Raw genomic sequence first — 17,843 nt, 5'->3', positions numbered from 1 at the left:
AATTAGTTTAGTGGTCCACATGGAGGAATACCTACCCCCAAAGGCATGAAATGGTGCTTTTTGGCGGGGGGAGTGGCCAGGGGCAATCCAAATGCAAATTAGGTTAGCATCCAGGTCTTTTCGGTCGAATAAAAGCCTGGTTACCCATGAATTGTGATCGAACAACGAAAGAAGTAAAGAAAAGTCTTTAGTGGTAAGATATTGGCTTTTAATTTAGAAAAAACTCCACTTTTCCTATAGCTCATGAACCAAGCTGCGAACGGTCATTGTCCACGCATTTCGACCATTCCCCCCACCCCACTCCGATGAGGCTAGCAATGGGTACTCGTGCGTGACATAAAATCTTCGACTAATTCTTTGGAGTGTCGAGAAGGCTCTGATTGTTTCGTTCTATCAAAATCAGTTTTACGAAACGGAGATCGCCAAGGTAAGCTTAACTTAACCCTAGCATGGTCTTTGTCGTGAGCCCTATGTTTTTCGCTTTGCCAGCTTCGAAAAGGGAAAATTATATTAAATTAAAAAGTGACGCGAACAAACTGCATCATTTGTTTTCATTTGTGAGGATTTGAGCTGAAGCGGTGTTTGATTTAGTCATCTTGTTTTATCTGCTACCAAGAACATACGAAAGACGTAAAAGTCGTACAGAAAACTTTGTCAAATGAAAACAAATTGTAATTTCAAGGCCTATTGTGTCTTGAACTAGGCATAGCTAGAGAGTTAAAACAGACAACGAGTTGTATTCACTAGGAACAGAAATGAATATGCAAATAAGTTAAAAGCTTGGCAGCTGCACGAACTTGTCGGTAACAACTGAAAACAGCAAGGGATTAAACACACTTCACTGGTTTATAGACGATAGGAATAGGTTATAATTATTTTTCGGGCATTAACGCCATTAGTTTGAGCCGCGGTGTGGGTACGTTTATGAAGGTTTTATTTTCAATTATAACAGTCTTTGTTTTGCAGGGAAATAAACACGATATTTCCGCCTATCGCTTTCGGTTTAATTTTAGATTACTATACATGACACAAAACACGGTAAGTTTCTCTCAAAATTCATTTCAACTGTAACACCCTGGAACGGTTGCATTTTATTATATTTCATTTTTAGTTTATTTTGTTTCGTCGCCTTGTCAGCACGAAGACCTTTGTCTGAAAAGCTCTCTTGGGTGCTAGAGATTATTTTCAATTCGTGAAGACGTGTGTTGCTTTCCATAACTTAAAATGTGTTTAAAAGAAGTTCTTTAATTTCGAAATTTTGCTTTCAAGTTGTTTGAACTGAGGAAGTCGCCACAGTAAGTGGTTAACCCTCCCTTGTTGCAGTTCAAAATTTATTGCGTTCGGAATGATCGGCTGCGAAACGCCAGAATTGAGCTGGTCACGCGAAATAAGACAAGTCACGCGAAAAAGAAAATCAAAGGTTCTTTGGGCTATCTCATTACACATATTTGGAGCTTTTTTGAAACTGATCGGTTTACGCGCCTTTCTATTGCTTTTCGGCTGCTTGACAGCAGTGTCCAAGAATCGCTTACTGTAATTTCTTTTCTGAATTCTGTCTAAAATTATTATACAGTGATAGTAATAGTGTGCACATTTTTGGGCGTTAGGATATTTTTAGCGCTGGTCGGTATGAAATGAGCCTGATTAGGGCTAAAACCCAATTACACCTAGGATCATCAACTCTATTGTTCCATTAAGTAAAAGGCAGCAAAGGTAACTATCAAACAGCTCAAGCAAAGCAAGAAAGAAAAAGAATGAACTTCAGAAAATCAAAGGGCTAAATGGAAGAACCGCTCAAACAGAGATCTTCTATACAAAGAGCAGTCTCCTATGAGGCTAGCCAGCAACGATTGGAACGTCGTAGTTGTTGCTAAAAGCATACAGAACTTTACCGCAAAGACAAGAAACAGACAAAGCTAAAAACAATACAACCCAGTCTAGCCGCGTCTATTTATAGTTAAACGAAAACATTCTCTATATCTTACTCTACTGATCTTCTCTCTGTTACCTGACCACGCTCGTCGCACAAACAATAAACATTGCTTATACCTAGAAAAAAGCAAAAAAAAAAAAACTCTTCATAACGTCCACAATCTCATTATTTAAAATCTCGGTTAGTGATTAAACAAAGTTGTCTGATCCTCAACTGGTAATGACTGGCTTAATCTGGCTATGCGCCCTAAGATGCTTGAGTACACGCTTGTAGGCATGTCATGTGTGGCCAAATGTCGCCATTTTTGACATGTTTCTTGTTTTTAATTCTTTCAACAAAGTTGTAAAGTTTATATAATGTTGCAATCCATAAAGATTCTGGCTTGATTCTGACCACTTTCCTTTATTTTCTGACTTTCTAAGAAATTGGCGAAATCCAAGATGGCGGATCTAAGATCTGTACCGCTATCCAGAAAACAAGAACTAATTTACAAACCAAAAATATGAAACTTTAAGGTTACAAGAACGACAATCAGCCATTGCGTACATGACACGACACTGAGAATCTCAGTTGTACGAAAAATACATAATAATAAACTAAGCCGAACAAAAAACCTGAAAAAAAAAACACGGAAATTAACCCTATTCAGGGGCAAAATCCCAGTTCCCAGCCCAATGTTGGTCCAAATCCCAGTTCCCAGGCTTCAAATCCCAGTTCCCAGGCTAATTTTGGTCAAAATCCCAGTTCATAAACAAGAAAATAAAGTAAAAGACAGGTCTGCACAGACTCCCCATGTGCCTTGTGGTCACCGGTGTAGCATTAGCGCTTTCAAATTATATTTTGTCCTCTCACAAGTATGTTTTTAAAGGATTTATCCTTTTTTTAACTTATTCGTAGAATAATTTATTGTGTGTGGTGGCGTTTGTGAACATTAAATTGCGTGGACGGAAATTAAACTGAAATTAAATTGCTTAACCGGAAATTAAATTCAGTCTGGCTCGCAATGCATGCTGGATCCACGTTCTCTGCATGACGGCCATTTTTGATAAGGGATTCTGTCTCCAGCTGTTTTGCCGTCCTTTGCCGTCCGTTTGGACTTTTGGGTGAGTAACAATTGTTTTCTTGTGGTTTTAAACAGCTGAGCTCTAAGGCATACAGCGCAAATATCAATCTAGCGGCCAACAGTCAAACTGAAACCTTAATAGAATTCCCAGTTCGATCGGCTTCGATCTGCCTTGACGGTCGCGCTGCAATCAATTGCTAGACAAACCGGTCTGTACAAAATGCAGACTGTAGATTGCAGATTGCAAACTGCAGACCGGGTACAAAATGCTGATTTAAGACTGCAGACTGGGTACAAAATGCAGACTGACATTTTAATTTTTTTTTTTTTCGTGTAATACAATTGATATCATTTCATTTTATAACTTACCGGTTGCACCAAATTGCTTTTCCGATGTCATATTCCACGAGATCTCCAAAAAACAGTTTAAAATATCAGTCTACATTTTGTACCCGGTCTGCAGTCTGCAGTCTGCAGTCGGCAATCAACAGTCTGCATTTTGTACCTAGCGCTATATAGTCTGCATTTTGTACCCGGTCTGCAGTCTGCAGTCTGCAATCTACAGTCTGCATTTTGTACTGACCGCTAGACAAACCGCTTTCAAACTGTGAAACAATACCGCATCTAAATACGAAATAAAACCTCTTTATAAATGGGTATCAGTCACATTATTTCATTTATAGACGTTATGAAGTATTAAGTCCAAGTTGTACTTCATTGCTCGTAAGGTTTGCTTATTGATTTGCCAATGACAGGGACATGCGAAGTCGAAGTCTTGGATTTGAGTAGTTCTAAAATGTTTATAGAAAGCAATACTGAACATTCTTGGCAAGCTTTAATATTTGAGTAATATGTCAAGGCAAGGAACTTGGGCGGATAGAATTTAAATTATAATTCAAGCAGTTCTTCGTTTTCATAGTTTGAGAATCAACTCTGCACAATCAATTGCAATATTTTTTTCTCCCATTATTATTGCAGATGAAAACTGGATGGCATGTTTCAGTCACTTAGAAAAGTCAAGGGATATAATCTCGAAACAAAGTCAAATAAGATGTCCAGGAAATTAATTAATAGTCCCAACACTCTTCTTATTTAAACAAATCTTATTTTGAGATTTTCATAGAGGAAAACAAATTAGGCCAATGAAGATGAAGTAAATATACTTTGTCATCCTTACTGTTGCTGTTGCTAAAATTCAAAAATGCCAATTAAGGTAAAAACTGTGTGTTTTATGATCCTAACAAGACTGCTCTATTCCTTGGAATGTTATTCTATTGCTGTTGGTGACCACAAGCATTTTTGGGATCAAAGAGGACAGAAATTGAGTCAATGATGATAAAGAACTTAATATACTGACTTTGTCATCCTCAGTGTTGTTGTTATTATATAATTTAGTTTTTCTTGCAATCAAAGGGGACAAAGACAAGGTTTATAATTAAAGATAAATAACTAAGTATGCTCTCATTCGCACTTGGATGTAATTTTATTTATAAATAAATGTATGTTATTTTATTCATCGCAAGTTGATGTTGTTCGCACAAGCTGTTTCTTGTTGTTGTTCAACCATAAGAAAAGTTATGGGAGAGGCTGGACATAGAATGTGAAATTTTTATCGTGACCACTGTCACAAGCATCAATACGTAGCACAATCCTTTTATGCATCACTAGCCCACCTGCTTTGTTAAACTGCCCTACCTACTGTTGTCAAGAAACTAATCAGGGAGGGGGGGGGGGGGGGTTCTTAGGCAGGTGGTGGGAATGTATGTGTTACCAAGGTCTTCAATATGAATCCGTATTTCTAGAATAGCCCAATTTTTAATACCCTAGTCTAGAAATCTAGTTTATTTCAATGGCCCAATTTCTGGGCCATTGAAATATTACACCCCGTTCCAGCAAATGTCTTAAATATTGGATACTCTGTTCTAGAATGGGAGTACTGTATAGGTATTTTAGAGATGTACCCTTCTGAAGTAAAAGGAAAAGGTTATACGCACAGGTTAACTCTTTGGAGTGAGCAGAAGTAAAACATACTACTACCTGTTGGCTATCTTTGCAGATTCACAAATACTTGAAACCCAACAACAAACCACTTAACCAACCCTACTCATTTCCAGTTCACAATTATGAAGATCCATGCACCCAGCATACTTTATGAAGCTTGTAGGCATTCATTGCATTGTACACATGCATTTCAAAACAAGTAAGCAGCAAAACATGGACTCCCCATGTGCCTTGTGGTCGCCGGCGTCGCATTAGCGCCTTCAAATTATATTTTTCCTCTCACAAGCATGTATTTAAAGGATATACCCTGTTTAAAAAAAAAGAGCTAATCGGACGGTTTTTTAAAATTTGTTTTCAGCAAAGGTTGATTTGTATAAAGCTCCAATGCTCTCATTTAATTCAACAAAATTGTCAGGTCAGATATTTCAAAGTCGTAGTTTTGCATGGCTTCCTTCATTAACAGACATTTGACTTAACTTAAAAATTTTGAATGCTGCAGATCTTTGATTTACTCAGTTGTTGAGCACTTGAATGGTTTTACAGTGTCATTTATTTGTGCAAATAAATTTGTCTACTCAGTAGCACGGAAAAGAAAATCTCAGTACCTATGAAATAAACATATTACAGCATGGAAAATGCTTTGTACGATTTTTATTCACTCGTTGATACGTATCAGAAAACTCACTCGTTCGCTACGCTCACTCGTTCGTTTTCTGACACTACTCAACTCGTGATTAAAAATCGTACGCGCACATTTTCCATGAAGTAATCTCTATGTACGGATGACAGATATCGTTAACATTTTGATCATATATGGGCAGCGCGCGCACCTGTTGAATAATAACAAAAGATAGATGTTCGGCCATACTATACTTTGTGTTTGTCTTTTGTTACTGCCCGGATGTATTTTCTATGCCTTGCCTTTTTTTGATGAGTTATACTTGATTAATGCCCATATGTAAGACCCTCGTTTTTGCAATATATATCAATTCAATCGAAAGGGTTTCTAAAACAACTTTTTCACACAGGATATAATCTTGTCACAGTACAGAGGACAGAATGTAATTGTAAGAACCGTGGTCTGTATTTTACAAAATACCAGTTAAAAAGCCCCGATTGGGGGTGTCACTGAATTTCAGGAATGTTACATCAGGAATTTTAATGTGGTCTCACAAGCAATCTCGTCCCCAGAGGACGCGATCCTTCTGGTCTGCGCCAGGGATCGGGACCTCTGGGCTATTCTGAACAGCCACAAAGGCGTCTGAATCTGATTGGCTGTTAAGAAACTTGTTCGTTTCACCACATTATCGACCTCAGAGCTCCTTGACTGAAAACACTTCTGATTTGTCGATCTGCAACGAGCCAAAATTTGAACGTGCGTCGGGATGGTTGTCATGGCCCCTGGGGAATTGAAGGTCTGTGCTTTATGCAAATCAAAGATTGTGCACGCAATCGTAAAATGTGCAGTTTTTGGATGTACTTCTGTTTGGAGACGACATCAACAGTCTCGGAGCAATTCTTTTTCACTTAAATAAGCATGTTAAATGTATAACGATGTTCAACAACAGAGAATGATCCCAAAACAGCACTAATTACAATTACATGACATGACCTGAATTTGCATAAAACCGCAGACATGTCTCGTCTCTGGTGAATGAATTAACGGTCGAATGAATTTTTTAATTATTCAGTGGTTAAAATTTAATATACATTAAGAACTACCTTGCTGATTTTGACTTTACTGGGGCTTTACACGAGCTAAAGCTGTAACATTAATTTTTGCTGAAATTTTCAACAAAATCCTACTGCTAGTAATCGTTGCAAGAGCCATTTTTTGTCTCTGGTATGTGGAGCGTGCGCAATAGAGTCATCGTGAGAATACATTCTCCGGTGCACGCGCACAATCAAACCGGAACCAGGATTTCCTGGTTTTGGTTTGGATTCGTCCAGAGCCGTTGAATTTCCCGTCCGTAGGTCAAGGGGAACGTAGGCTCTGGGAACGAGATTGTCTCTCAAGAAGGCAAGAAGATCTCTTACACGAGAATACAGAAAAGTCCCCACATATATCCCCGTGTCACGCGACCAGCCATGCGCGTGCCACTAAGCTGAAAGTGACTGTGAAGGTAGCCATATGGAAATGGTGATTTTCACTTTGTTCTTTATATTTTATAGGAAAGCCCCTGTTATTGACGCATATTGCTTTTGCTGTAATTGTTGCTATTCAACAATAGCGGTGAGTATAAATGCATTTTGACTTTAATTATTATCTCGAGTTTGCCACGAGGAATTTTAGTTTTTTAATTGTCTTGGAGAGGAAAATGTGTATACTGTTAACACTTGCGATGATCTGTTTCCGATCTCAATATCTGTTCGCATTTAGTAGTGGTCTCAGCTGAGTCAGTTTAAAAAGATATGATTTTTTTTAAATCAACGCAGTGTTTAATAATGACAGCATCATCTCGGCAACAACAACAACATCAACAACAACAACAAAAACAACAACAAACAGAACCTGTAAAAGAGATGGAAATGAGTCTAAGAAACAAGGAAGGGCAACGCGAAATTTCTTCCGATAAGTTCATAACATTTAATCATCTAAGAGGTAACGTGATGAGGGAGAAAGATATTTTCTTGAAACCATGAAAACTTGTTTTCTGTTCGTAAGGGAAATTTTAGTCCGATCACCGATATGAAAAAAAACTAGCGGGACGAGTTTAGGCACGAAATTCAAGAAAGAAAACAAAAAAAGGCGTCATGTTAAGTTTTATCATTCACGGATATCACAGCTTTCTCATCTCTTGTAGATTTACTGCTGCAAAATACGGCAGACGATGCAAATTACGTCATGAAGGCGCCTTTTTGCGGAGGTGCAGCCATTTTCTCCGTCGCAGGTTGGATGTTCGTATGGGAAAGATTTCCAGCTCGGTTACCAAGATGTCGGTTGCAAAAACTGAGATCTCGGTAACCAGGCTAGCCCACCTTCTCAAAGGAACACATGGAAAGTTTTAAAAAAGAAATTGTGGTTAGTAGAAGTCTCCGAAACCGGGCCGGGTGGAATATGAATTACACCCAATTCTCATAATGGAAGGACTTGAGTATCATTTGGAAGTTTTTTCTTTTTTTCTCCTTGTTATCGAAGAATGTCGAATCAGTGACTCCATATTGCCAGTAAGATAACAGCGAGGAATTTTTAACTTCTGATTGGTGGTTTCCAAATTTGGGTATGGTAATATGGGAATGATTTTATATATGAGGAGACTGACATGTTTATCAAGCCAATTCGTTATGGAACAACAATAGTATAGAAAATTAAAACCCAATAACATACAGAACGTCAGAGCGGACAAAAGGTTGATCAGTACAAGAAGATATAACCAGGCTTCAGTCTAATTTCTTTCAATTTGTGTGATTTCAACAGAATTCCTTATCATGAACACAGAGTTGATATTCATCATCTGCATAAGCACACGTGTTGCCTGTTTTCTTCTTAACACATCGCGTGTGCTAAAGGCCATTGAGTTATGCAAGGAGTGCCTCGTGATCCTCGACAACAAAACACTCGAAGGAGAGGATACATTAATCAATAATCTTTATAAGAAGATCTATTCAATGATAATACGGGGGTACTGTCTTATCAATGATGACAGAAGTGTGATACAGCATGGCATAATATTTCTTCGCATACTTCGTGAATGTAGTGATAGAGCTAGTGAATATATAATGAGCATAAAACTGGGAACACTATACGAAAAGGAATCCAAACATTTAAAAGCAAATGAAATGTACGCGAACGCACTCAAACTGATGATACAAACTGGTGACAAGAAAGGAGAAGCAAGGTGTTACGCAAAGCTAGGAAATGTCTACAGATCTCTTGGTCAATATGTCAAAGCAAAACAATATTTCGAGAAAGCGCTTGTGATTAGAGTAGAAACTGGCCAACGACGAGGAGAAGCAGCAGACTATGGAAACCTAGGAACTATTTTTTCGTATCTTGGTGAGCATATGAAAGCTGAGCAATATCTCAAGAAGGCACTTTCGATCAGAATAGAGATGGGTGACAAAGATGGAGTAGCATTAGATTACGGAAACCTAGGAACAGTTTTTCAATCCCTTGGCGAATATCGCAAAGCTGCAGAATATCTTGAGAAAGCACTTACAATCAGAATAGAAATTGGTGACAAAAAAGGGGAAGCCACAGAATACAGAAACCTTGGAAATGTGTTTAACCATCTTGATGAATATGCCAAAGCTGTAGAATTTTTTCACAAAGCACTTGCCATCTGGACACAGCTTGGTGACATAAAAGGAGAAGCAGACGTTTATGGGGACCTTGGAGGATGTGTTCAATCTTTTGGTGAATATGACACTGGTAAAAAATATCTCGAGAAAGCCCTTGCGATCCATTTACAAGTTGGCGACAGAGAAGGACAAGCATCAGATTACGAAAGTCTGGGAACTGCATGTCAATCTCTTGCTGAATATGTGAAAGCCAAAGAATATCACGAAAAAGCACTAGCGATCCATACACAAATTGGGGACCAGCGTGGCGAAGCAACAAGTTGCGGAAACATCGGAAATGTGTTTCTGTCTCTTAGTGACCATAGTAAGGCTAAAGAATACCTTGAGAAAGCACTTGCGATCTGTTTAAAAATAAGTAATAGACAAGGTGAAGCAGCCAATTACGAACGCCTAGGAGCTATGTATACATCTCTTGGTAAATATGTCAAAGCTAAAGAATATTTCGAGAAAGCACTTGAAATCAATAAACAAACTGGTAACAGAGGAGGAAAAGCTGCCAATACGGCGTGGCTAGGAATTGTGTTTCAACACTTCGGTGATCACGTAAATGGTAAGGAATACCTCGAGAAAGCACTGGCAATACGAAAGGAAATTGGTGACAGAAAAGGAGAAGCATCGGATTACGGAAACTTAGGAATTTTGTATAAATCTCTCAACGAATATATAAAGGCTGAAAAGTATTTCAATAAGGCACTTGCGATTCAATTAGAAATAGGTGACAGGAGTGGAGAAGCTTCAGATTATGGCAATTTAGGAACTGTGTATCAATCTCGTGGTGAGTATGTCAAGGCTGAAGAATATCAGCACAAATCACTTGCGATCAGATTAGAAATTGGTGATCGACGTGGAGAGGGATCGAATTACGGAAACCTTGGAATTGTGTGTCAGTCTCGCGGTGAATATTTTAAGGCTGAAGAATATTTTAATAAATCACTTGCGATCGCAAAACAAATTGCTGAAAGACAAGAGCAAGCAACAGCTTACGGGAATTTAGGAACAGTGTTTCAAAGTCGAGGTGAATACGCTAAGGCTAAGGAATATCTTCAGAAATCACTCGTGATTAAAATAGAGATAGGTGACAGATATGGAGAAGCTAATTGTTATGGAAACTTGGGGACCACTTTCCAATCTATTGGCGAAAATTCCGAGGCAAGAAAATTTCATGAGAAAGCTCTCGAGATCAGAAAAATAATTGGTGACAGAGGAGGAGAAGCCTCATCTTACGGAAACCTGGGAACTGTATTTGCAATTTTCGGTGAAAATCTCAAGTCTGTGGAATATCACGAGAAAGCACTAGCGATCAGAACAGAGATTAATGACAGAAAAGGAGAAGCCTCATCAATTGGAAACCTAGCATGTGCGTTTTTATCCATCAGTGATTTTCGTAAGGCTGAAGAATATTTGAACAAAGCACTTGCGATCAGAAAAGAGATTGGTGATAGGAGTGGAGAAGCAGTAGATTACGTTAATCTAGCATCTACGTGTCAATCTCGTAGTCAATATCCGAAGGCTGAAGAATATCTAGAGAAAGCCCTTCTGATTACAAAAGAAATCGGTGACAGAAAAGGAGAAGCGTCGTCATATGGAGGTCTATCAGATGTCTTTCAAGCTCTTGGGGAATATGTTAAGGCTAAAAAATATGCAGCGAAAGCACTTGCGATAAGAACAGAAATTGGTGACAGGGAAGGAGAAGCTGCATCGCACGGAAAGCTGGGAAGTTTGTTTCAATCGACTGGTGAATATTTTAATGCTATAACGCATCACGAGAAAGCACTTGAGATCAGAAAAGAAATCGGCGATAGAAGTGGAGAAGCCTCATCGTACGGAAACCTTGGAACAGTTTTTCAATGTATAGATGAATATGTGAAAGCGGAAGAAAATCACGAGAAAGCACTTGCCATCAGACTCAAAATTGGTGACAGAGTGGGCGAAGCATTGAATTATGGGAACCTAGCAGCTCTATTTCGAGCCATTGGTAGATATGCCAAGGCCATAGAATATGATGAGAAGGCCCTTTCAATCAGGACTCTAATTGGTGACAGAAAAGGAGAAGCAGTAAATTACTCAAACCTTGGAGCAACGTTCCATTGTTTAGGTGAACATGTGAAGGCTAAGGAGTACCACGAAAAAACACTTGTTATTATGAAAGAAATAGGAAACAGAAAAGGCGAAGCAATTTCTTTGGGTAATTTAGCAGCTGTGTTTGAATCTCTTGGAGAATATCTGCTGGCCAAAGAATATACTGAGAGAGCAATTGCGATCTTCAAAGAAATTGGTGACGGACAAGGAGAAGCTTCTGCTTACGCAAATCTTGGGGGTATCCTTTTATTCCTTCTGGAACATTTCAACGCTAAAGAGTATCTTGAGAAAGCACTTTCCATCGCAAAAGAAATTGGAAACAGAAGAGTAGAGGCGGGATTGTACGGAATTCTAGCGACTGTGGTTTGTCTTCTTGGTGAATATCGTAAGGCTGAACACTACCACAAGAAGGCACTTACAATATTCAAAGAGATTGGAGACGTTGCGAGCGAATTTAAATGTCTTTGCTCTCTTGCAGAGGTAAAGTTTTTGGAAGGTGAAATCCAGGAAGCAATTTGCTATCTTATATCAAGTGTTCAAAAGTGTGAAGTTGTGCGAGGCTTTCTCGAAGACCACGATCAGTACAAAATATCATTTATTGACGAAAACATGTTCCCCTACTGGCTGCTAAGTGAACTCTTTTGTGCTTCTGGTAATCCCAAGAAAGCTCTTTATGTTTCAGAGCTCGGGCGTGCCAGAGCCTTAGCAGAATTAATGGCGACTCGTTACTCATTGGAAAACCAAATTTCAGCTGATCCGCAATTATGGTATGGCATCGAAAGGATTATGAGAAGAGAACGTGCCTGTACATGTTTGTACATTTCTTATTCCTCTCAAACTATTTTATTGTGGGTTATTAAACCAAGCGGAGTCGTGCACTTCCGACGAGTTGAAGTTAATTCAAACGTTTGTCAGCACCGGCCAATTAAAAATTTGAAGGATTTTCTTGCGAATTATTTCAGAAGTGTTGGTGTTCTATCCAATGAGCATTGTGAAGATCGATCGTTAAATGAAATTAGGGCGGAACAGGAGCCACCAACGCAAGGAACACTTTCAGCTTTCCGTCTTTTAGAGGAGGATGACGAGAACCAAGAACCCGAGTCGAGTTTGCCTTTGCTTTACAAAATGATCATCGCCCCGGTGCTCGACTTGATTGAAGAATCCGAGATCATCATTGTTCCTGATCGTTCCCTGTACAAAGTTCCATTTGCAGCGCTACCTGACGAAAGTGGGAAATATTTATCCGACACTTTCAGGATCCGCATCATTCCTTCATTGACAACGCTCAAGCTCATTCAGGACAGTCCAGCAGACTATCACAGTCAAACTGGAGTACTGATAGTGGGTGATCCTAAGGTTGGTCGGGTGTTTTACAAGGGATATCCTGGTGACATATCGCCTTTGCCTTATGCAAGAAAAGAAGCAGAGATGATTGGAGAGCTTCTGGACGTTCAACCTCTGTTAGGAGAGCACGCAACTAAACAGGAGGTACTTCAGAGGATACATTCAGTGAGTCTGATACATTTCGCTGCGCATGGAGATGCCGAAAGAGGAGAAATTGCCCTTGCACCTCATCGCACTAGTAATAGGATTCCAGAAGAAGAAGACTACGTATTGATAATGTCTGACATTTCTGAAGCAAAACTCCGAGCCAAACTTGTAGTACTTAGCTGTTGTCACAGTGGAAGTGGGCAGATCAGAACCGAGGGAGTTGTTGGAATCGCTCGGGCGTTCTTAGGATCGGGTGCACGCTCAGTGTTGGTGTCACTGTGGGCCATAGAAGACGGTGCAACATTGCAGTTCATGAGACGTTTCTATGAGCACCTTGTTCGTGGGGAAAGTGCCAGTGAATGTCTTCACGAGGCAATGAAGTGGATGAGAGGCAATGGCTATCCTGATGTGAGGCAGTGGGCTCCTTTTATGCTGATTGGAGATAACGTGACTTTTGATTTTGGAAAGTAAAAAGTAAGTTTTACATGTTTAGTTAAAGAAACATTTGATATTTTGATGTTTATTTAAAATGTTTGAACCATATCCGGTATAGCTCACTTTGATGCCTGGGTCGAGAGTAGCCGTGCGAGCGAGCGTTTGAGAGATTATTTGGCGAAACAAAAACAAATGGTGTGACGGAACTCTAAAAGGAATTAATGCGGTGCTTGTTTCAACGGTAATGATAAGTCGACCCAATGAACGTGTTAGAGAACTGAAAAGATGAATAACAGAAAACAGAACATGCGAAACAAAAGCACTATCAAAAAGCTGCAGTTATTGGCTTCTGGTTTAAATAGTTACAGTCAATACGGATGTTCTTCTTTCGTCACTGTGCAAACGTTTGGCACAATTTCCACATACTGATTGGAAGTTTTCTCCAGCAAATTGCAAACTCATTTTTTTTTTAGTTTTTCGTCTCGACAGATAACAAATAATTGCAAGCGAGTCTTAATTCTCAATAAAGTACTTCCATTCTATTTTAGTGTCTTCTGATTAGAAAATGCGTAAGTTTATGAATGTAGTACATGGTCGACTGTTAATTAATAGACTACAGGAAATTAGCGACACAGGTTGAGTTTACATCACTAACTTCCGCTGGGAACCATACTTCAAAGTTAAAAGAAAATCTAATAAGCCGCACCTTGCAGGGCAAAATTTAATTTGGAAGTACTGTTCCCTGTTTTGATTTTAAAAATAAATGTAAGTAGCAACAAAGTTTATGAGTTTAGCCGTGTCTACACCACTCTAGGCAAACGTGACTTCCCCAGGATGAAGTTTCAATTTACCTACTGGTTACACTTTAAGAGGGTGTACACGACGTCAACAAGGGGTCATGCATATGCTTACCGTATTTACTCGAATAAGCGCCGCTCCTGAATAAGCGCCGCCCTCGAATAAGCCCCGCATTTGGGACAAAAAAGTTAATAAGCGCTGCCCCAAAATAAGCGCCGCAGTTTCGATGCGGCGCTTATTCAAGGAATTCCGCTTAAGGTATCAGTGTACCCCAAATGACCATCATGCGTTGGAGCTGCCTTACCGTCTGGTAATTAACGCAAACCCCAGCAAGGTATATATTTTCTGAAAGCTTAGGAAATGTAGATTACGGAGATATATTAACTCTAAGTAAAAATATTAATGTTATCCAAAAAGAGCGTGTTATTTCCAAAAGTACAGAGGCTCTTACAGCCATAACTTTTGAAAGAGGAAAAAAGTTAAAATTCGCCGACACAGTTTTGTTGCTCAATTGTCGGGCAACATTCTTGCCAAATTTCAGCGAAAATTGTTGAAACCCCATTGAAAACGAACTTAAAATGCGCGCCCCTCTCTTCGAAAATTTGTTTACGAGATACGAAAGAAAATGTATTTTGGGGCGTACTTCCGCTTTTATGAGATTAATTACACAAGACGTGTGAAAATGACCACGCGTTGAGCGATAGAATGAAGGTTCATTTTACTTTAACAATAGAACTTGTTCAAAGCGGTGTCAAATGTTGCTTCTGGTCGGAAACAGTCTGTTGCACAATTTTATTTCTACCGCTCGCTTTATAACAATTTTCGTCTCAGTGCAACAGTTTTAGAAATGTTAAATCTAAAACAACAAAAACGTGGAGTCGCAAGCATCGTAAAGGTCCCAAAGTAAGCCGAGCAACTGGTCGTGATGCCGGGTCGTGGCGTTACCGCTTCAAGCGACGAAAATTAATTCGCTGACTCTCTATCTACTAGTGCATCTGTCAAATCTTTAGTCTTTTCCCGTTGTTGCAGCATTCTTTGAACATGAGAAAGGAATGGAAAAATTGTTCTTCATTCACGTCTGAAAAACTATGCATTTTGCCAGCGCAAAACACCCAAAGCATCTCCTCGAAAGAATTGTGATAACCACGCAACGGTAGATCGCTGCGCTTCTTTAGACAACCTGTTGACAGCTATCAATATCAAATAATTAATGGCAAGAAAAGTTTTTCGCTCATAACTTTGTGTAGAGTCAATCTTTTTTCATGCTCTTTTTTTTATAGAAAGGTCTTAATGAGATCTACCCGAAAATACCAAAATATATTTTTCTTTAAAATGGTCAATTTTGGGGTACATTGATACCTTAACTAAAAAATTGCACTGCAAAGCAACTCTAAAACAAACTTGGATATTTCTTTTCATCAAGAGCGATGCTTTGCAGTTCACAGTGATGGTTTTACTGCTCGCCCATTAGTTTTCTATCCAACATTCTTACAATACGTATAGTTCTGTAAATGTTGTGAAGGCCGCGAAGTTTGCCAGGACAGCTAGCGCTACGTCTCTCTTTAGCAAGTGTCTACTGACAATCAGGAGACGCTATTTTCGATAACTGCAAAATATTATATTCTTTGTGGCGTCCAAATTTAAATAAGCGCCACCCTCGAAAAAGCGCCGCACTTGAGGCGCGAAAAATTGAATAAGCGCCGCGGCGCTTATTCGAATAAATACGGTACGTCAACTGTATGTCCGAGAAATCTAAGACAGACAGAGTAACTTACTATTTTGATTGTTGATCAATTATTTAAGATTTTTAACCTTTATGTTAAAAGATCCTTTTTAGCTTTAAAAATGTAGTAACTTACAATAGCAAATCTCTTCGCCGTAAAAGTGGGATGAGATCGACTACGGTTAATGATCTTGTCATATATTTTTTTTAGCAGGAAAGAAAGACTTGTTCTGCTCAGCACTGAAGTGAGAAGAAAAACACGCCATGGCCTGTTAACCTTGACTGAGAATGTTTTTTTTACGATAGCTTCAATTAATGAAACAAGTGTAGCTTAATATTCTTTTTTGCGCACGCATGGCCTCAAAAAGTCTGTGATAGCAATTAATGTTATAATCAGGAATATTCTTTGCGCTACATTTTTGCACAGTGCATTAAATTAGTCATGTAGTTAGAAGTGCGTAGAGCTTGCCCTAGAACAATCGCATTGAAAACTCAATCAGAGGCTTGCTATGGCTAAATTTGTACAAACGATAGAAAATTGAGAAACAAAGTAAGAAACCAACTTAGAGTTACTTAAAATGATAACAGCTGTTTCGTTTCCGTGGAATGCAGAACGCACTTAACTGAACATTATATCCCGTTGAGTAAGCATGTAAAACAGTTTTCCAATTGAGCAAAGTATCAGCAGATGATGCTAAAGACAATTTTTAAACAATTACTTAAGTAAACATTTTTTCACTTATCAAGTCTTCCTATCAAATTTGTAAATAGGACCAGCATGTTACCGTCAAATTTGTTATCGGTGTAACAGAAAGACTTTGATCCTTAGCAACACTTATGATAGGAAATATAAGTTCTTAGTAGGATGGGTGCAGAGGTTCACCCGCTTCACTAGTTACATATATTAACATAATTATATATTTTATAAAGCGCATATTAAACTCGTGTAGTATTAGGTTATTTCAGTTTTACGCCTTCTGTCAAAATGGAAGAGCCTTTTATTAGTTGAAGTTGTACAGTTTCGCACGCGCATTAAGTACCATAAGGAAAGCTAAGTCATGTAGTTAACTTTTTGTATAGATGGAAACTTGATCTTTTTCAGCTTAACAGTGATCAGCATGTAAGTTCTCCTCAAAAATTTAGTACAAATCAAACATGGAGGTAATAAGAATCTAGACGCTCATCACCAGGAGACTCGCTTGACAGATTTTCATATCCTGGTGGAGTAAGACGTGTATGGAGATCATTGAGGGGGATTTATATGCTGATAAAACAGTTAACAAGTCTTCATTTCTCCTCAAACCTTGTAAGAACTAAAACTGTTACTTTGGCATTTTTTTTTTAAATGAATAAATGTAAAATTTGAGCCATTATAAAAGTCATCGTGAGTTCATCAATATAGTTTTCTATGTAGTACTTGTGGATAGTAAAAGGAAAGCCTCGAATCAAGTGGCCCATAATGCAAGAGCTTATTCCGGTTTCGAAAGCATTAAGCGGCTAGAAATATTTTTACTTCCCCCCTAGATGGGATGCTAGTAAAACGCAGATCGTTAAATAAACAAAATCAACATTTATGTCAAAAGGCAACATTCTGTTCCTTTATTGGCAAATCCTTCAGAGCCAAGCGACGGTTTTACGCATGCGATTTTCCGCCACTTAATATTACTATTAAAAATATAAATGCGCTATTTTTCGATTTGCTTAATATTGTTCTCATTTTATTGAATTATATTAATAATTTTATTGAAAAACTGTAGAGTTGCTCTAGACGAGTAAGCGACTTGGAAGACAAAATCGCAGTTATTTGCTGAAACAATAACAACAAAACAATTATTTTACACGATTTGTACACCAGTCGAACCTCTCCGTACGGACACATCTTTAATACGGACACCTCTCTAATACGGACAATCTCCGATGTCACATATTTCCTTTAGAAAAAACCTCTAATCTCCGCCCAAGAGAGCAAAATCATATAAACTTAATTATATAACCTCTTTATAACGGACACTCCGGTG

The 17,843-nt window shown here is 38.7% G+C and overlaps 1 protein-coding gene across 2 annotated transcripts; it reads left to right on the top strand.

Moving 5' to 3' along the window:
* Positions 1-364: 364 nt before the first annotated feature.
* LOC144655697 (uncharacterized) lies at positions 365-17,195 on the top strand. Of its 2 annotated transcripts, none has more exons than XM_078516006.1 (4): positions 365-427; positions 7,170-7,230; positions 8,416-13,343; positions 16,040-17,195. In XM_078516006.1, the coding sequence occupies exon 3, from the start codon at positions 8,427-8,429 to the stop codon at positions 13,338-13,340; it is 4,914 nt and encodes a 1,637-aa protein (XP_078372132.1). In that variant the 5' UTR covers positions 365-427; positions 7,170-7,230; positions 8,416-8,426; the 3' UTR covers positions 13,341-13,343; positions 16,040-17,195. The 2 variants fall into 2 exon arrangements, with proteins under 2 accessions (XP_078372132.1, XP_078372123.1); XM_078515997.1 differs by having other exon boundaries at positions 16,037-17,195.
* The last annotated feature ends 648 nt before the right edge of the window (positions 17,196-17,843 follow it).

Source organism: Oculina patagonica, chromosome 1 (assembly GCF_052425735.1).
Source record: "Oculina patagonica isolate OP01 chromosome 1, crgOcupat, whole genome shotgun sequence".
Lineage (NCBI taxonomy): Eukaryota > Metazoa > Cnidaria > Anthozoa > Scleractinia > Oculinidae > Oculina > Oculina patagonica.
This window is presented reverse-complemented; position numbering and strand designations above follow the sequence as displayed.

Bases quoted from the DNA above. Each gene is read 5' to 3' on its own strand.
- LOC144655697 (XM_078516006.1), top strand. From the start codon at position 8,427: ATGAACACAGAGTTGATATTCATCATCTGCATAAGCACACGTGTTGCC.